The sequence below is a fragment of the Schistocerca piceifrons genome, chromosome 7 (assembly GCF_021461385.2).
Source record: "Schistocerca piceifrons isolate TAMUIC-IGC-003096 chromosome 7, iqSchPice1.1, whole genome shotgun sequence".
In the NCBI taxonomy this organism is placed as follows: Eukaryota; Metazoa; Arthropoda; class Insecta; order Orthoptera; family Acrididae; genus Schistocerca; species Schistocerca piceifrons.
This window is the reverse complement of record NC_060144.1, coordinates 353,927,165-353,949,164: the sequence shown is the minus strand read 5'-3', so window position 1 is coordinate 353,949,164 and position 22,000 is coordinate 353,927,165. Positions and strand designations below refer to the sequence as shown.

The window sequence follows — 22,000 nt, the reverse complement described above, 5'->3', positions numbered from 1 at the left end:
CCTCTCCCTCTTGTCATGACCAGCCTGTCATAGTCAAGGGCCAATAAAGTTCCACAAATATGACATACTGACATTGATAGTTTGCAGTAAATGAGGGCAACTTTTCTTCAGTAAAACCAGTCTTGCCATGACATGAAGGTCATTGCAAATATGGCTGATATATCAGTTTTGTAGTTTAAATATTTTAAAGTGTTTTAAATTTTATACAATGATGTTGTCCTGAAAATCTTCATGGACCTTCTAATGTTATATATCAAGTCAAATGCATGTTCTGTGAACAGTATCCATCTTATAAGACTTACTGGGGTTATTTCTGAGGCTATTTTAGCATTTTAAGAGGAAGAAGTATCATTGAAAGATTTATTGATGGTCAACACCTGCTCCATTGACAAATTTCGCAACAGAAGCAATTGATGTATAATAATATGAGTGTTACATAAAGTCTGATTTTACCACATGTTCAGTGCAATACTTTGATAAATGTAAATAAGCATTATAAAATGATTTTCTGTTGGGTATGATGCATGACTACAATAACCTAAGAATTATTATACGGGGTGGTCCATTGATCGTGACTGGGCCAAATATCTTACGAAATAAGCGTCAAACAAAAAAACTACAAAGAACAAAAGTTGTCTAGCTTGAAGAGGGAAACCAGATGGTGCTATGGTTGGCCCGCTAGATGGCGCTGCCATAGGTCGAATGGATTTCAACTACGTTTTTTAAATAGGAACCCCCATTTTTTATTACATATTTGTGTAGTACTTAAAGAAATATGAATGTTTACGTTGGACCACTTTTTTCGGTTTATGATAGATGGCGCTGTAATAGGCACAAGCTTATGGCTCACAATTTTAGACGAACAGTTGGTAACAGATAGGTTTTTTAAATTAAAATACAAAACGTAGGTACGTTTGAACATTTTATTTCGGTTTTTCCATTGTGATACATGTACCTTTGTGAACTTATCATTTCTGAGAATGCATGCTGTTACAATGTGATTACCTGTAAATACCACATTAATGCAATAAATGCTCAAAATGATGTCCGTCAACATCAATGCATTTGGCAATGCGTGTAACAACATTACTCTCAACAGCAAGTAGTTCACCCTCCGCAGTGTTTGCACGTGCATTGACAATGCACTGACGCATGTTGTCAGGCATTGTCGGTGGATCATGATAGCAAATATCCATCAACTTTCCCCACAGAAAGAAATCCGGGGACGTCAGATCCGGCAAACGTGCAGGCCATGGTATGGTGCTTCGACGACCAATCCACCTGTCATGAAATATGCTATTCAATACCGCTTCAACCGCACGCGAGCTATGTGCCGGACGTCCACCATGTTGGAAGTACATCACCATTCTGTCATGCACTGAAACATCTTGTAGTAACATCGGTAGAACATTACGTAGGAAATCAACATACATTGCACCATGTAGATTGCCATCGATAAAATGAGGGCCAATTATCCTTCCTCCCATAATGCCGCACCATACATTAACCCACCAAGGTTGCTGATGTTCCACTTGTCACAGCAATCGTGGATTTTCGTTGCTCACTAGTGCATATTGTGCTGGTTTATGTTTCCGCTGTTGGTGAATGACGCTTCGTCACTAAATAGAACGCGTGCAAAAAATCTGTCATCATCCCGTAATTTGTCTTGTGCCCAGTGCCAGAACTGTACATGACGTTCAAAGTCATCGCGATGCAATTCCTGGTGCGTAGAAATATGGTACGGGGGCATTCGATGTTGATGTAACATTCTCAAGACCGACGTTTTTGAGATTCCCGAATCTCGCACAATTTGTCTGTGACTGATATGCAGATTAGCTGCAACAGCAGCTAAAACACATTCTTGGGCATCATCATTTGTTGCAGGTTGTGGTTGACGTTTCACATGTGGCTGAACACTTCCTGGTTCCTTAAATAACGTAACTATCTGGTGAACGGTCCGGACACTTGGATGATGTCGTCCAGGATACCGAGCAGCATACATAGCACACGCCCGTTGGGCATTTTGATCACAATAGCCACACATCAACACGATATCAACCTTTTCCGCAATTGGTAAATGGTCCATTTTAACATGGGTAATGTATCACGCTGCAAATACTGTCTGCCCTGGCGGAATGTTACGTGATACCACGCACTTATATGTTTGTGGCTATTACAGCGCCATCTACCACAAAGCAAAAAAAAGTGGTCCAACTAAAACATTCATATTCCTTTATGTACTACACGAATATGTAATAAAAATGGGGGTTCCTATCTAAAAAAATGCAGTTCATATCCATTTGACCTATGGCAGTGCCATCTAATGGGCCAACCATAGCGCCATCTGGTTTCCCCCTTCAAGCTAGACGAGTTTTGTTCTTTGTAGTTTTTTCATTTGATGCTTATTTTGTGAGATATTTGGCCTGGTCGCTATCAATGGACCACCCTGTATAATTATTATATGCACCTCAATGTATTGTACACTTGTACATTTGTTATTTCCTCTTAAATGAAAATATTTTTCAGGTTTTTTGACTTATTCCACATCCATGATGACTATTTCATTTAAGATCTGTAGAACAGATAAGACACAACATTATGACCACTCCCCACCGTGATGTTGGATGCCACCTGGGGTCATTGTTGGCACGTGATGCTACTACAAAATTATGTAAACAGGGCAGACGTGGACGGGGGTCACCCTAGTGAAGATATGGGCTGCAAATAGGGAAACCCATTGAAATAAGTGACTTTGACAAAGGGCAGATTGTTATTATGCAGAGCCTGTAAACGAGTATATCGAGAATGGTGAAGCTAGTCAAATGTTCACATGCTAATGTGGAAAGAGGTAGAAGCACAGTGAAACTACTACTAGGTGCTAACTGGTTGGACATCTACGACTCTTCACTGAATGTGGGATTCCAGGCTTGTGTGCTCTGTAAAGTAGGACAGATGATGATCTGTGGCATCTCTACCAAATGAGCACAATGCTGGTGCATGCACAAATGTTTTCAGATCACACTGTTCATCTTACATTGTTGATCATGGAGCTCCACAGCAGACCATCACTACATGTTCACATGTTGACCCAACGACATAGTCAGTCAGGATTGCAGTGGGCACAGGACCATAAGGTTTTGAATGTTGATCAATAAAAATGTGTTGACTCTTTGAGTGAATCACATTTTTGCTACACTAGGTTGATGGTCATTTCCACAAACATTATCACCAAGGTGAATGGCAGCTCGAAACGTGCAGCGCACCATGGACGTGGACTGGTGGGAGCAGTATTATGGTATGGGAGACATTCTCCTGAGCTTGCATAGGACCTGTGTAGTAGTAATCGAAGACAGGCTGACAGCTGCGAACCAGCTGCGTCCCTTCGTGCTTGATGTCTTCCCCTATGGCGATGTCATATTTCAGCCGTAAAAATGTCCATGTTTGAGGAGCATTATAGTGAACTCATGTTGATGTTTTGGTGACCAAATTCACCAGATGTAAATCCTACGGAATCCACGCGGATCACTATCGGGCGCAACCACTACGGACGCAATTAGCGGCCCGTTATCACACGAATTACCTGACCTGTCTGTAGACAACTAATGCCACAACCCCCACAAACCTACCAATAAACTGTTGGATCCATGATATGCAGGATCAGTGATGTATTTTGTTCCGAAGATGGACAAACAAGTTATTAAGTAGATGTCATAATGTTTTGGCTCGTTGGTGTATGTATTTTCTCAACTGTCTTTGCCCACAGTCTGTGTTTTCAGCCAACACTATGTAACTGCCAATACTGTGGCATAACATTGTAAAAGTTATCCACAGATGAATAAAATTACTGCTACCTGTTATACCTTTGCTTATAAGTGACATGGGAAAATTGTCACGAGCTACAGTGATGGTTGTAAGTTTGAGCTTAACTGTGCCCTTGTCATAATTTTGGTTTATTATTATTGTTATTATTGTCAAGGATATATTGTTACGAGAGATTTCTCATCTGTTCAACTTTTTAAAATATTCAGTGTAAGTGTCTCAAATAAATATTTTTAAAAAATGTTTCACTTGGCAGTATGATTTAAGACATTAGTTACTATCAATTTCAATACTGTGAACGCTAATGTACCTGCACTTTGACAGCTCTTTGCCATCAGCGAAAGACTAAAGCAACCAAGACCCGCACCAGAGCTGTTGGATAGGCGTCTGGATTTCAGCCATGTGCTGGATTTCTGCAGCCAGTTGACAAGCATTAAAGTACTTGGATCACGTGCAGCTGTTGGAACAAGCAACATAGTGCCCAGTAGCCTGCCTTTTGAGCTGTCTGTTTTCCGTTCATTAGAATCTCTTGAACTGGCAGAGGTATGTTTTTTTTTATTATTATTTGCAAGTATTTTTATTTCAGATAACATGCAATTGCCGGCTGCTTGCCATTTGGAATTGACTTGTTTATGCCTTCATGGTAAAAGAATCATCTTGATAACCATCAAAAGTGGTGTTTATGATGTTCATCACAGGAAGTTACCTGTGCATGAAATTTTGTGTAACCTCTATGTAAATCTTATATTTTTTGATTCATTTGTTCAGTCATTCTTTCAGTTGCACTCTGTCTTCTTCAGGAATGCAGAATGAATATAATAATACATCATTCAGAGGGGCATCACTTTCTTTATGCTAAATTAACTATTATCCTGCTGGTTTATGGGATACTATTAAATGTTACAGTTTATTTTTATTTAAAATGCTTCAGACAATTTTCAAAATAACAAAAAAGGATGGCACTTTGAGAAGAGCTGCAGTTTTTCCAGTTATGAGTATTAGCTGCTGCATGCTGCACATTTATGAAAGGATGTGTGTTATTGCCCAAGGGGATAAATTACTTCTGTACTGATACATACCGGGGTTATTTTATTGTGACACTAAATGCAACGCTAATAACCGTACTGGCCTTCCAGGATAAGGTAATGAGAACTCATTACTGGAGTGTGTAAATAAAATATTATTTTAATTATTTGTAAGGTTTTGAATATTTCCAGAAAACGTAAAATCTAAACATTTATTGGAGAATTCATATCAGTTGTCGGTACTGCAACACTTGTAAAACCATCTTGATAACAGTTGTCAGCTTCACTTTAACATGTGACTCAAAATAATCACTCGTCTGACAGCAGTGGTAAGAGTCATGTAATCGCCTAATATCACTCTGGAAAATTCCAAATCTGCCCAGTGGATTGGAAAATATACACCAGTAACAGTCAAAGCACCATATCCACCTTGTTCCCTGCAACTTCCACAGAAATCTCTTTAGAGACAAAACTCGATAACAGTTCAAAGCTAAATATGCCAAAATTGAAACAATCAAAGTTTAAACAGAATCAAATACAGTTTATTCACATCATTTAATGCTCACCAAGTCCATCTCTTCTCCCATTGCATTATTTAGTCCCACTTAATGAGAATGCCTAGCATCAACAAAAAGTTTACTACTGTTAAGCAGATGTACAGCAAAAACAGCAAAAATTCGTGCTAACTCAGTTAGCAGTGTAGGGAAGGCCTATGTATTTATTCCTGGCTGCAAATGAAAGTGAGCCCCCGCAGTGTGCGGAACTCCTGGAAACTTTACCATTCTCTGGCTCTTGACCCACTAACAAATAAGACCATATCCCTGTATATGGTTGTCTACTGGTTGGATTCAAATGAATGTAAAATCCTTGCCCCATTTAAAATCCTTTTTGGATTCACATTCTGGCGAAAGATTTGCAATAGTATTCTCATTGATTACTTTAGCAGCATAAATACTTCATTTTTTTCTGTATTTCCCATCAGATTATACCCCAGGATAGTACTGACCAAAGTTATGAAAATACATACTAGAATTTTTGCCTGTAGATCAGTATAATTTTAGAGACTTGCAGGTACCATACATAATGGACTAAGATTTACTTTTTGGAGAATTTTTCAGAATATTGATTCAGTTGTAGTTCGTTATTTATCTAACCACATCGGCTTTTCGTACATGGGCCTATCTTTTCAACTACTCAGCAGTTACTGAAATGGACTTATAGTCCATGTACCTATTGCCAATATCTTCAAACCACTTAGTCCGGGTTTCCTTAATTAAAACTGTCAAAAATTATCTCCATACAAAACAGCAGCTACACAAAAAAGGTTGCACTATATACTAGCGTTTATAGCATGGCAGAGGGAAAATAGGAAAGGGTTAAGGAAGTGAAAATTGAAAAAGATTAGATAAGAAAGTTACCTAGTTGAATTGAATTGAATTTTAATTCATCCTGTAAGATTACATTGTGTACAGTAAATGTACATGTAATATAGGACATATCAAAGTATTACCATTCATTATCACTTATTTTTCTACACCTTTAGCTTACATTTTTACATCATTGGCGCGCCAACGTTCGAGGGCTTCTCCGCGGTCATTTCCGGTGCGGTTCTCCTCTTGCGTAAAGACGATTTTCAAACCGATAAGGAAGATCAAAGAGTGTCTTAGATCGGCGAAGGAGAAAAGAGACCCACTTGCAATGTCGGGAATATACCGTATACCATGCACATGCAGAAAATTTTATGTCGGAATGACTGGACGATCCATCAACACCAGGATCAAAGAGCATAACCGACATTGCAGGTTGGGGCAGGTGGAGAAATCGGCCGTGGCAGAGCACACACTGAATGAGACCGACCACGTAATAAAATTCGCCAACACGGAAGTTCTGGCTGTAGAGAAGTACTATCACACGCGCTTGTTCAGAGAAGCTGTAGAAATACAAAAACACGCGAACAGTTTGAACAAGAAAGAGGAAAGCCTTAAGGTCAACGGATCCTGGCTTCCCGTACTGCAGTGAACGACCGTCGCAGGTAGCAAGAGGAGAATCGCACCGGAAATGACCGCGGAGAAGCCCTCGGACGTTGGCGAGCCAGGTACATATAGTCTGCGCCCGCGAGCTCGGCTCCAGTTCACCACCGGCAGTGGAGGGTGAAGCTTTGACAATGCCAGCCACTCCTGCTGGCGAAACGTCAGAAAAATCATTAGATGAACCTCGGCTGAAGAAGGCAGTTTGACAGAGCTCAGTTTCTTACAGACATTATTAATATGTTTTTTCCATTTCAGTTCATTACCACAAGAATACCTAAGAATCTAGCAGATTCTGCTTCTTCCAGCCTTGTTCCATCAACCTATAAATCCATGTCTACAGCCTTTTCCTTGTTTTTAAACACTGTGTACACAGTCTTTTTTAGATTTATAACCAGTTCATTTTCCAACAGCCATTGAGCTGTGACATTTGCAGATATGTATGCTCTTCTCTCCAGCTTTTCCATATTTTGGTCACTATTTAGTATTGTCATGTCATCAGCATACAATATTTCTTTCTCCTCAACACCTGTATCATTAACAAACACATTAAATAACAATGGCCCCATTACCGAACCCTGCGGCACTCCATATTTCATGGGTTTGGTTTCTGATTGGTATGAGTTTCCTAATGATACATAACTGCTTGCGGTTACACAAGTATGATTTTATCCATTCACCTGGTCGCCCTCGAATGCCATAGTTGCTTAATTTTTGTATCAGCATTTCATGGTCAATGGTGCCAAATGCCTTTGAAAGATCCAGAAACATTGCAGAGACAACCTTTTTCTCATCTAAGGATTGTAAAATGTATTCTGTTAGACTGGCAATTGCTGATTCTGTAGATTTACCCTTTCTGAAACCATGTTGTGAGGGTATGAGAATCTTATGTTTGTCCAAATAGTTAACTAATCTGGTATACATAAGCATTTCTAGGATTTTTGAGAAACCTGATATCAGTGAAACTGGCCTGTAGTTGTTGGGATTATCCTTATACCCTTTCTTGTACACTGGCACTACATTTGTTATCTTCAGTTCTTCTGGAAAAATTACATCTCTGTAAGAACAGTTTTCTATGTTCAGCAGTGGTGCTATTATCTCCTCACTTACCAGCTTTATTACATGATTTGATATTTCACCATCACCAGCTGATTTCTTGGACTTCAGTTTCTGTATAGTTTTCTGCAGTTCATCTTCCGTGACTGGTCTTAAGAACATAGTACTACATGTTCTTTTTGGTACCTTAATACCCTTCTGTTTTTGACTATTTCTGTCCAATTTTAAGGTTTCTACTACACTAGGGAGAAGATGCAGGATATAACGAGTTGAAAGGTATGTAAAGCAATAAGGCATGCTGAAGTCTTTTGCTGGCTGGTGGGAACAAGTCACACTCAGATTCACCTTTCATCTTGACACTGTCAGTTAAGGCTGGTTTTGTGATTTGTGATTGTGTCACCAGCAAATATGTTAATTTTTTTACAGGTGCCAAAACTTCCGTACTAGATCTTTTTTTATAACAGAAACGGCCTTGTGGAGTGCTGTTGTTTTATACTTCTCCATTTTAGGTTCTGTTTTGAAGGTGTGATTCGGTCTGTTAATGTGACAGTGTCTCCTATGCTGCAGATAGGAATCCATTTGTATGAAGGGCCTGTTATTAATACTATAACACTGTAACTTGGCAAATAAAATTTTTTGATCAAGATGTTCAAAGGATTTGGCAAAGCCACAGAAAATTTATGTGCTATTTGTTAAAGCAGTGTGCAGTATGTTGTTCTTTCATTCATTCATTCTGTAGTTTTTTTCTATTGTGATAGTAAGTCCTAACTGTCCTCACTTCTTTAGACTGATAGCTTGCTGTTTCTGTTTTCTTTATTTCTAATCTTTCTCCAGATCATCGAGGAGCTGAATCCTGTGCCTTCTGGGTTTTCTTATTCTCTTCACATATATCTTTCTAAGAACTAGTTTTATTGTGCTATTTCTTCATAGTGGATCTCCAATCCAGTGATTGCCTTTCTTTTCCCTCTCTTCTTAGCACCTCTCCATTTCTCACCGTTTGTCTTCCCAATTTTTATCACACTCATTCTTCAATAGCTTTTTCATGTCCACCTTCATTTAGTCCTTTTTTTCCATTGGTGGTCTTTTTGGGTTAACTTCCAGCGACTAAATTCAACTTGACATAATATTTCAGTGGTCCACCAGTCTGTAATCTTCAGGTGAGAGACTCTCGCCGAGTTTCATCTAACTTTTTCAGGTATGTCATATCTTCTTTTCCTTAGCAACAGCTCAGTTGTTTTGGATTGTTTTGCCAATTATTTTGTTCAGGCAAGCTCAGCTTACCTTTGCAATGTCTTGTCAAGTCTTCTGAGCATTTTTCTTACTTCCTCACTGCTTCTGTGTTTTATTTGCACCTCCATCCTTTGTTTTACTGTGTTAAAATGCCTAGCGAAGTGATGCAACAGTTAGGACACTGCCCATATGTCCCTCATTGTGGCATCCTGATTTACATTTTCCAGGGTGTCCCCCTATTGCTTTTATCGACTGCAAAGATAACGCCGTTAAAAAGGCCATCACCTTTTCTTTCCCCATTCATGTCTGATATTAATGAGGTTATCTGTCTTTTTTGACCTCATTGTCGGCAGGACATGACTCCTCCCTTTCTTCCCACATATACAAAAAAAATGAGCCATTGCTCTATTTGTATGTCTTTGTTGTCTAAAAATATACAAAAAGGTTTGTTTGTTAGGCTGTTGAAATAACACTCTTTTACTTACTGCAATTACTGTTTTGCATTGGCAGCAATGTATGATGCCATAAATATTCACAGTGTTATGAAAAGGCTTGTCATATAGTGGAGATCTTGAGTCGCAAGCAGGCACAACAAAAATACTACTAAACATGTAAGCTTTTGGCCAGAAGGTCTTGTTCTGAAATAGACAAAACACACACACACACACACACACACACACACACACACACACACACACGTACACAAATGCAGCTAACACACATGTTATCACTGTCTCTGGCTGATGAATTATCTCACCGAGCGAGGTGGCGCAGTGGTTAGCACACTGGACTCGCATTCGGGAGGACGACGGTTCAATCCCGTCTCCGGCCATCCTGATTTAGGTTTTCCGTGATTTCCCTAAATCGTTTCAGGCAAATGCCGGGATGGTTCCTTTGAAAGGGCACGGCCGATTTCCTTCCCAATCCTTCCCTAACCCGAGCTTGCGCTCCGTCTCTAATGATCTCATTGTCGACGAGACGTTAAACACTAACCACCACCACCACCATGAATTATCTCAGAATATGATGCCATATGAAAGCAGTGAAAATAGGCATAGTAAATTAACTTACTGATATCTTTATTGCCACAATTTGCAATAAACCTAATAACATAAGTAGCTGACATCAAACGTGTCAGCAGATCATCAATGTGTTTCTTTCTGTTCAATCTCTCATCAATGCATACACCCAAAAATTAATAATTTTCTGAAAGATGTTTTTTACAGTTTCCTCATCTAATTCTTGTTTGTTGAGTGTGAGTACTATGCTTGTATCATTAGCAAACAGAACTAGCTTTGCATCTTCATGAATATAGAGAGGCAAGTCATTAATATATGATAAGAACAATAGGGACCTAAGAGTGAACCCTATGGGACCCCCATTCTTGATGCCTCCTTAGTTTTAGGAATCTTCTAATTTTTGTCCATTATGTGAACTGTTTATTTCAACCTTCTGCACTCTTCCAGTTAACTGTGAATTAAACCATTTGTGCACTGTACGACTCATACCACAATACTTAAGCGTATCTAGAAGAATTCCATGATTTACATAATCAAAAGCCTTTGAGAGATAACAAAAAAATTCCAGTGGGTGATGTTCGATTATTCAGAGCATTTAATATTTGATCACTGAAAGCATGTATATAGCATTTACTGTTGAAAACCTATCTGAAAACCAAATTGACATTATACTAGTACTTTACCGTTACAAATATGTGAATCTACTCTTTAATACATTACTTTTCCAAGAATTTTGGATAAAGCTGTCAGAAGTGAGATTGTGCGGAAGTTGTTGGCATCAGACCTATCCCCCATTTTATGTAGTGGTTTCGACAATAGCATATTTCAGTCAGTCAGCAAAAGTGTGCTGTTTCAGTGAGCTATTACACATGTTGCTGAGGATCCTATTTATCTGTTAAGAACAAGCTTTTAGTACTCTGTCGAAATGCCATCAACTCTGTGTGATCTTTTACTTTTGAGTGAGTTTATTATTTTCCTAATTTCAGTAGGAGAGGTAGGAAGATTTTCAATTTTATCAGATTTTTCATATAATTTCAACTTCTGACTTTTTGTTAGCAAATTTCTCATATAGTTTGATGGTAATACAGTCCTCCTGGGCTCTTGGTTGTCCCGTTTCCCTTTCAACAATATTCCAAATTACTTTAGTTTTACTATCAGAGGTGCTAACACATGTAGTTCTGGACCTATAATAAATTTCCTTAATATAGTACAGCAGTTTTTATAATATTTGACTGTTCCTGGGCCATTACTCATCCTTGCTATTAGATTCATTTTCCTTTTCCAGTTACAGGATATTTTTATTCTTTAGTAAGCCATGGTTTTTACATGGTTTCTTACAATTGTATTTCACTGTTTTCAGATATACTCACAAATGTATCATGAATAAGTAACATTTAAATTTGCATCAGGTTCCTGGTACAACTCACCTGTTACAAGCTTTCCTCAAAGTTCACAATTGTTAAATTGTTAATTGAATGGATACTTTCATTTAAACACCATTACCCTTGATATGTTGAAGGATATTGCTAGGCAGCATTTTAAAACTGTGTTGCCTCAAGAGCAGATAAATAGCCATCTCAGGACAGATTTATTGCCTGTTTATAGGATCTCATCATTAGATGCAGCAATATAGATATTGAAAAGATGTGACTTGTCTCACCCCCAGCTTTATGAGTGCCTCCAGGGATTTTCTCCTCTTGTTGTTCACACAGATTGTAATGTATAAGCTGCTGATGTAGGTAGCCCTTTACTGTCATTTCTGGGTCTCAGAATCGTATCAAGTGCCTTTGTATAGTCAATAAATAAAATGTGGGTTTTTCGAAGTTGATATCTTATAGGTCAATTGTTTTAATGTGAATACACAGTTACTATAAGAACATACTTTTCTGAAGAAATGCTGCTGTTCTTCTAAGAGACATGTTTTAATTGTGTATAGCTAACTTGTAATGATTTTAACATAGACTTTATATTGTGCTATTAATAAACTTCAAACCAGTATAATTGCCACATTCTTGGATTAAGTTTCTTCATAGCACGTAAAATACTTGTTTGCAGTTCATTACATGTCTCTCAACACTTAACACTACACACTCCTCACACACTTGCAGATGACTTCAGAGCCATAACTTGCTGACACACCTCCGTTCGTCTCCATAATGAACTGTAGTAAGCATTATGTTATTATGTAACTGGAAAGACAGAATAAACAATCTGCTATAAAATCAAAACCTGTTATTATGTAACTGGGAAGACAGCATAAACAATCTGCTATAAAATCAAAACAAGATTAAAAGAATTTATTAGACACATCATTGTAAGTAGATTGAATTAGACCACCGCTTTTTGTGGCCATAAATATCTGTATTGTGAGATACATAATCACAGCATAAAAAGTTTTTAGGTGGTTCAGTTGGTGTTTCATTATGCTTGCAAACGTTGCTGGTTCTGTCATTAAACTGTGCTGATGGTTTGAGCAGAATTAGAACCTGTTATAAGAAGCTCTGGTTGCCAATGGAGTTTGACCGCCCTCGTACTTGATATATTACCTAGTTTTAATCTGTCACAAAGATCCAGTAACAAAACAAACCAGTTCAATTTATCTACTGGTTCCAGAGAAAGAGGTTTAAAAATTTGACTAACAATAGTTAATCACAAATTGTACATGTCTTCGCATAATGCTGCCGTCATAGAACAAAGGTTCCTTCTCGAGATACTTTCTAAGTCTTCAGTATAACACTGACTTTGCTGCCATTGCAGTTTATTGATATTTGTTCTTATGCAGGTACCACCAACAAATGTGTATGGACTTGGTGCTCTGAGATCATCTCTGGAAAATCTGTCGGTGAATTTTTCAGGACTGGAAACTCTCTCCTATGCACTCCTTTGTGATCAGTTGCACCGAGATCCATCTGATGCCCGCGATGATCAGCATGCGTGGAAGGCTGTAAATAGTGCTAATTTTAGCCATAACCTCCTCACTTGTGTGGATGAGTGAGTATTACAAAATTCCAATTTGATTTGTTACATTTGCACCTTAATAAATATTATTACATCCTTCTCTTAAGAAATTTGACTTTTGAGTGGTTTGAAGTTCAGTTTGTCTACTTGTTCAGCACTTGTATTATGTTCTTCAGAGAATTCAGCAATGGTGTCAGCAGACAGACACCTTGTATTGGTTTGACCATCACCAAAATTGACACACACGTTTCATTGATGTGTACTCTTATGAAGGCGTTGAACTAACATTGATATAGACTTCGAGTCTCATCCGTGAAATTATTCAGGAGAGCAGGGCTCTAACATATGTGTAAGCATCTTCGTTTAATTTTACCACGTTTACTCTAAAAACATTTGAGACAAATGCCGAGGTAATTTTCTTCCCCATTTTACCGAATCCAGAGAATAGAAATTCTGTCTTCATTTTTCTTTACTACCCACAAATAGCCAGTGGCAGTGCATGGTATTGTGGCAGTGTTGCACAACTCCCAATAATTGTGCACTTCACATATCTCCTTTTCTTATAAGTGTAATATATACTATGAAATATGTTACAACTTCCTGTGGTCACCTAACATCCTCATACTGGACTGAAAATCGCTGCCAGGCTCGAAGCAAACTCGTGTGGTTTTCACTCTAACTTCAGCTCACTGGTGGATGACAGCACGGCCCCTTGTGCTTTGAGCAGGGACGTATTGAAGCCTGTCTGTAACATCAGGTAGCTTGCTTGCCCATGACGTCACAGGGTGTTGCAATCGGCCTGCTGACTGCCTGACTAAAAGCTGTGTCAGATGCACTGTTAAGTAGCATCACTCCATGGATAACACTTCACCCAGCTTTCTCTCTTCCTGCAACATCAATTTCTTATGCAACCCGCTGGGGTATGCCCTTCTGCCATCCATACTATTACCAATATTGATATTTCAGTGGCAATCATAACAACTTTTTTATTCACAAATTTGTTTTGAGAATAGAAATTAAGAGGAAATGTTTTCTCAGCACTTAACTAAATTTATGTTCTTGTCAATTGTAATTGGGGCTTAGATTTAATGCTAACATTGTGTCATTTGGGAAATTGGTTAGAATTGTGCTGTTGTGGGTGTTACTGCAACCTAAATGTTTATGGAGCTTATTGTAGATGACTGCCTACAGGTGTTGGATAAGTTAAAAAAAGTGTATTTGTGCCTCAGCTGTACAATTCATGTTTATTCTTTACCAATTTCAATTATTACAACAATCTTCAATGGAGAAACCTGTCATCCACAATAAAGTCGAATATAGAATATACACGAGCATCATAGAAAATGAAGGAATTAAAAAAGGTCACCATAGTATGATTTTAAAAATGACCTTTTTTAATTACTACACTTTGTATGAGGCTTGTGTGTATTCTATATTCATCTTTTATGTACTGTACAGCTTTCTCCTGTGAAGATGATTGTAATAATCAAAAGTGATAGAGAATAAACATGCAAGTGTACAACTGATGCCACAAAAAGCTTTTTTCAGATGTAATGTTATGTTTATCATGTGTCTGAATACTATTTTTAAGAACCTTCTGCATGGATGGTGTGGTGTTTCAAGATGATTGAGTATTTTGGTTCTTGATACAGCAGTTTTCTATGGCTTGCTGTATCTGATACATTCTGGACAATGAGAACTAGCTTCTCACATAGACTCTAGGATGTAGTGTGTGAGTGAAAATTATAGGGTAAATAATTTACAATGTACAGACTTTTCCCACCTTTCTGATGAGGAGAAACTTGTTGTTCAAATTGTAGGGCAATTGTTACCAGCCTAAGTACTGTGCAAAATATTAATACCAGAAACTGACAGTGTAAGAGAACATTAAAATGGGTATTTATAAAAACAGTGCTTCGTTATGTGGCTGTGAAGTTAAAAATGAAGTATTTTACTTCCCATGCCTGTCGTTTGGTAGGAAACCCTCATGGGCAAAAGTGAGAGTTACGGACATAAATCATGTGAGTACCAAGTGAAGAAGCATGAATCTTCAGTTGTTCATATACAAAATTATTTAAGACTGGCACATTTTGGAACTGTCAACACAGCTGAATAATTGGATAGTGCATATGATGCAACATGATGAAGCCCATGAGCAAGATACATAATGTGTTTTACATTTATGTTAGAACATTTTAACAGTTTTCCGTCTTAGGCATATAGGGAGCAGCATCACTTAGCAGTAGAAGAACTCTGCTTTTATTTAGATTACTTGGCCACAGAATACCCAAAATATGAGAAGCATTTTCTGAGAAAATGATTTATAAAAACAGAGTCTTAAATGAGAATAAAATAATTATTTGAAATGCTATTCCAGTACAATTTGTGATTAAAACGTATACAATCCATCATCAAAGAAACTAGCAATAGGGTATTTGACTGTTTTCTGGAAACTGTCTTAAATGATTAATTCTGTCTTTTTATGCTCCTAACATGCTTTTTCCTCTTGAATTTCAGTATTCTATAAAAACAGAAATTAAATTCAAATAATTTGAAAGGCTGCTAAAATGCTCCATTCGAGTCATGTGATACCTGTGTCGTCACTGGCTAGCTCACTGCTCCTACTGCCGTTATGCCAATTCACAGTGCTGTTCTGTTTTGGAATTTACATTTCAGAAAATGGGTTACAAATGGTGTGTAGTAGCATAATGAACAAATACTTCTATAAAAATTCCTGAAAAGTTGTTTTTGAGTGTGCCAGAGAAAATAGTCGTTTTACGCAACTACTCCTCAGTTGTTCGGTAATTTAGTTTTTAGAGTGGTAGACCATCAAACTTTAGAAGTTGATGTCCATTGATGGCTGGTTCAAATCTAATCTGAAAGAACATTTTTAACTTATTTGTCAATCAAATCGAAAGTCCTCTTGTACGAAAACCAAATCACAATCACAAAACTTCACCATACTGAGCAGAAACAGATTATTATTGTGTTTTCCTTGCTGTTTGCATGCACTTACATTTGCAGTCACTGTTCACACACATTAAATTCAAAAAGATATTTTCCAATTAATGTGACCACAAACTTTTTACTTTATTGGAAACAATGTTTTTATCTTCTATTGTCCATCTAGGATTCTTATTGCTTAAACTTTTGCAGTTTTGTCATCTTACATAAAGATGAAGTAAGTCTGCTTCAGATACCAACATTATTTTACACTCACAAACATCACAGCCCTTCTGTTTGTGTCACCTGCATGTTATACACCCTTTATATCTCTCTGTACAACCTCATCGTCCTACACCTCGTTGTATTGTGGGAATATAGTGATAACTTTACTACTAGGAATGGTTTCCAAAAAAGTGAGCTGTTTATTTGTGAAGTAAATGCATTTACCCTCCGTTGTCCATTTCTCATGCTAAGACTAATGTGAAGCTCTATATATAACACCTCCCACAATCGAAACAACTGCTGCAATCAGTCCTTGCTAATGCTGTTTATGTATCTCTTGTAAAACTTAAAAAAATATGAGACCTTTCCAGGATTCTAACAAGTGACCTCTTGATTTTCAGATGTATTGTTATGCATTGTACCATCGAATGCCTACTATAAATAGGTTTCTGCTGAGTGTCTTCTACAAAGAAAATCAACACTAAGTTTTGCCAAGCTCATGACTGATAGTTGACTATCTAGTTTAATATATGGACCCATTTACAAAAGTTCTCCACTTCCTTAGTTCTTAGTGAGTTTAATGATATGTAGGGAGCAGGGAAAAGAATGTCCATCATTGCATATATCATCACACTATATGGGTGAAGTATAAACACAGCAAATTTTGCAAGGCTTCCACTATCACCATTCACATTATATAGCTACACTGTTTGCAGGAAAAATACATAAAAACCTCCTGATTTCAGCTAATGGTCCCATAACACATTTCTAGCTTCATCTTACTCCTAGCCTGTGATGTCACCAGAGCATCAGCCAGTAACAGAGCATTTTCGATCACATTACCGGATCTTGATAAGCTTTAATTACATAAAAATAACAGAAATCTTGTGAGAACATTGACTGTAAATGTTATTTAAATGTTGTTATCAGTCAGAATAACAATAATGTGAACAGTATTTTTAACTTCAGAAAATAGCCTATTGTGGAATAATTTGCTTGTTCCAGGACTTTACAGAACACGAGATGGGGTTGGCCAGGCCCATTCTCAATTAATTCTCATAGAACTAGGTTAGCAACATAGCAGTCCATTGTGTCAGTTGTTTCATCTACAGATGTCCATATGTTTGAAGTCCCCAGGTCTTTGCGAATTTTGTCCAATACCTGGTTAGCAAAACAAAAAGTAATTGTATGTGTGTGAAAATAGTTTTTATTTATTTGGCAAGTATGTTATGTTGGCCTACCTGGCTATAAGATTTTTGGAACACAATTTTTACTCAGTTCTAAGGGATCAGGGACATCTTTTGATGTATACTTCTCCAAAAAGCCCTTAAGAGTGGGGTTTCTGAGGTTTCCAAGTGGTAATTTGCTCCTGCTAAAGCACCACATGTATCCATGTAAAATTTTGTTTATATCCATGTGAGATTCATTTGTCTTAGGCATGGGAGCAGTATAAACAAATGGATTTGGTGTATTGCAGATTCTTTTGTTTAAAGTATTTTCGCAATACATGATACAGACGCGATGTGCGGTTCAACTTGAAATTTTCTAGCACATTTTATCTGAAATTATAAAAGATCTTTCCATTATGTGGATGTGATTTTTTTTTAAAAAAAAGAGACAATATTGTTTATTCAATTATTTAAAATAATTTTGTAATATTTTACAAAGGACAGGTGCCCCAGAAAAATTTCCAAAACAGAATAGCTTACTGTTCACTACAACAACCCACCTTTCCTTTTATCCATTGTCGAGAAGTACACTTCTGGAACTTTTTAATTTATTATTATTTATTTATTTATTTATTTTTTGTCCATATAACAAAAAGTTTTTAGACATTGTCAGGAAAATTTAAATTACATTACACACATACAGTAAAATATTTACGTTCTTAACAACATATGGATCAGACACATGTCTGTCTTTAGCATATTTAGATTTACTTTCTTGAGTTCACAGGGTAGTGCATTGTAGAAAATTGCTCCCATTCTGTGTGGGCTGTGGTCCATTGCCTTTTTATTGGTCACAATTCTATGAAAATTTTCCCTTCCCCGTGTATTATAGTTGTGTACATTACTGTTTCTCATATTAAATTCAGGATTTTGTTTCACGAACATGACTGTCTGCAGTATATACATGGAGTACACCGTAAGAATTTTATATTTTCTAAAGATGTCTCTCAAGGCTCTCTCTTCTTTACCTTGGCTACCATTCTTACTGCCTTGTTTTGTAATCTAAAAAGTCTATCTATATGAACTGCTGATGCCGCACCCCATATCTCAATACCATACTGAAGGTGCGGATGAATTAACCCAAAACATATTTGCCTTAAAGTATCATGGTCGAAGAAGGCTGAGACCCGTTTCAGTAGATACACATTTCTACTGATTTTCTTGCAAATATTATCTACATGGTCTTTCCATGATAAGTGTTCATCAACAACGATGCCCAAAAATTTATGTGAATTTGCATATGCAAGACCCAATGGGGATGTAAATACAGTATCAGTTATGGCAGCATTATAACTGTGGATGAACTTCATTATTACCGTTTTGTCTTTATTTACAAGAAGTTTGTTTGCTGTAAGGTATGAGGACAGAGTATTGAAACTGATCTCGGTACTGTTAGCTGCAGACTGCATATCACTGCCGCAGCTGATGAAGGATATGTCATCGGCATAGCTTACAACCATGCAATTTTGGCGTTCAGATAAGTTATTTACATATACAAGGAACAGAAAAGGCCCTAGTATGCTTCCTTGAGGCACGCCACATTGAAGTGTCCTGAAGTTTGATTTGGTTGTTAGGAGCTGCTCATTATTTTGATAAGTTAGCTTTACACACTGTTTCCTGTTTTTCAAATAGGAGGTAAGTAGTTTCAAGGCTAGCCCTCTCAACCCATACTCTTCTAGCTTACACAGAAGAATGGTAGGATTCACAGTATCAAAGGCTTTACTCATATCTGGGAAAGTGCCTATTACCTTGTCACTTTTGTCCTGCTTATTTAATATTTATATCTAAAAACAAAGATGATGTGACTTACCAAACGAAAGTGCTGGCAGGTCGATAGACACACAAACAAACACAAACATACACACAAAATTCAAGCTTTCGCAACAAACGGTTGCTTCATCAGGAAAGAGGGAAGGAGAGATAAAGACGAAAGGATGTGGGTTTAAAGGGAGAGGGTAAGGAGTCATTCCAATCCCGGGAGCGGAAAGACTTACCTTAGAGGGAAAAAAGGACAGGTATACACTCGCGCGCGCGCACACACACACACACACACATCCATTCTCACATACACAGACACAAGCAGACATTTGTAAAGGCAAATAGTTTGGGCAGAGATGTCAGTCGAGGCGGAAGTACAGAGGCAAAGATGTTGTTGAAAGACAGGTGAGGTATGAGTGGCAGCAAATTGAAATTAGCGGAGATTGAGGCCTGGCAGATAACGAGAAGATAGGATATACTGAAGGGCAAGTTCCCATCTCCGGAGTTCTGACAGGTTGGTGTTAGTGGGAAGTATCCAGATAGCCCGGACGGTGTAACACTGTGCCAAGATGTGCTGGCCGTGCACCAAGGCATGTTTAGCCACAGGGTGATCCTCATTACCAACAAAGACTGTCTGCCTGTGTCCATTCATGCAAATGGACAGTTTGTTGCTGGTCATTCCCACATAGAAAGCTTCACAGTGTAGGCAGGTCAGTTGGTAAATCACATGGGTGCTTTCACACGTGGCTCTGCCTTTGAGCTTGTGTATGTGTATGTGCGGATGGATATGTGTGTGTGTGTGCGCGAGTGTATACCTGTCATTTTTTCCCCCTAAGGTAAGTCTTTCCGCTCCCGGGATTGGAATGACTCCTTACCCTCTCCCTTAAAACCCACATCCTTTCGTCTTTCCCTCTCCTTCCCTCTTTCCTGATGAAGCAACCGTTTGTTGCGAAAGCTTGAATTTTGTGTGTATGTTTGTGTTTGTTTGTGTGTCTATCGACCTGCCAGCACTTTCGTTTGGTAAGTCACATCATCTTTGTTTTTAGATATATTTTTCCCACGTGGAATGTTTCCCTCTGTTATATTCATATCATTATTTAATATTTCATGTATAAAAGATGCTACTGCTGTTGTAGTAGATCTCCCTTTTCTAAATCCGTGTTGTAGGTTGTTTAACAGATTGTGTTTGGTGAATATGATTCAACTTGATTTAGTGTTACTCTCTCTAACAATTAGCCTGGTTCTGAGGTTAATGATATTGGCCTGTAGTTTTTAGTGTCAGTTTTTAATCCCTTTTCATGCACTGGTATAATTTCAGTAATTTTCAAAAGGTTGGGGAATACTCCATTTCTGAGGGAGGTATTTATCAAGTGAGTCAGGGGGTTTCACTAATTCATCCCTGCATTCCTTTAGCAGTTTAGGTGAAATGTCATCCCAGCCACAAGACATTTTTGGTCGAAGTGCTGATATGATTGCTAGGATCATTGCTAGGATCACTTTAGTTGGAAGCATATTAAAAGCACATTAACACACAAACACAATTACACAAACTTACAAGGAGCATGCGCGCGTGCTGCCCCCCCCCCCCCCCCCCCCCCACACACACACACACCCTCTCTGCAAACACAGTTTAGGGAACAATTCCAGTTTAGAAGAATCAAAATTGCTAGTGAGGTTTGTTCAAATTCCACAATACCATGTCACAGCTTCTTTACTGTCATGTCAGCCATAGTACCTGACTTAAAAGGCTAAATTTCCATTGTCAGGAGGTCACAGGCTTGCGGTGGTTGTTGTGGAGAAATAAATCTGTTTATGATACATTTCTCTACTGAGGGCTGTCAGTAAAGTTCTGGGAAAGTCATTCTGTTATGAGAATCTTAAATTTCTGTACATGTTGTTCCCCTTTTTTTCATTGATCCTTTTTCCTTAAGCAGAAATAAGAATCATAAAAAAAACTGTGTTGTCTGCTCCAAATCATTAAAATATGCATTTAAACTGAAAATAATATCTATTATATGTATAATTAAACTAAAAATGCCTTATATACACATCATACATGTTTTTATCCCCAAAAATGTTAGAATATCCAAATATACAAGGAAACTAATACATACTTGAAATCAGAAAGAAATGAAATGGATAAGTATTAAGTTTGAGCTATATCCAGTGATCCTACAAAAACATGCATTTGCATGGGATTCTCATCTTTAGTGATGAACATATCCACAAAGTTTGACAAATATCTAAAGGGTGCTTTGTGGTGTAACGCTTAACAATGTAATTGAAGTCATGCTCATGAGATCACCCAGTAATGTTGTTATAGTTTTTCTGTTTCTGCAAAAATGAGTCATTGCTTGAAAGTAAGTTTTTGCAACTATGAGACGGAGCAACTGCTGATGAAGGAGAAAGAAACTGTAAATTATGACTGTCTCATGTATCTTTAATTAGCAAACTTGAAAGATTGTTTTTAATTATCTCTTATACATAATTTTTTCTGATTAATGCTAGGGTATGTTAGAAGAGTGGTGCTTTATTTGCATCTTTCAATGTAAGGTAACTATTTAGAATAAAAGTATTCTGGCATTTTAACAAATATCATTTAATACTGCCAGTATCTTATGATAGCAGTTAATGTGTCTGCATTTCCTTTTTATATACAGAGTCCTTAAGAGAATTGTTTATGTGCTTCCCAGGTCAGTTTTACAGTCCTC

General features: G+C 37.6%; 1 protein-coding gene across 1 annotated transcript in view; it reads left to right on the top strand.

Annotated features, from left to right (window-relative positions):
• Positions 1-22,000, top strand: part of LOC124804822 (nischarin) — a 63,893-nt gene that overhangs the window by 9,971 nt on the left and 31,922 nt on the right. Inside the window, exons 2-3 of the mRNA XM_047265164.1 lie at positions 4,144-4,362; positions 12,959-13,167. Of these exons, the coding sequence (XP_047121120.1) occupies positions 4,144-4,362; positions 12,959-13,167 (428 nt within the window). The remainder of the gene's footprint in view (positions 1-4,143; positions 4,363-12,958; positions 13,168-22,000) is intronic.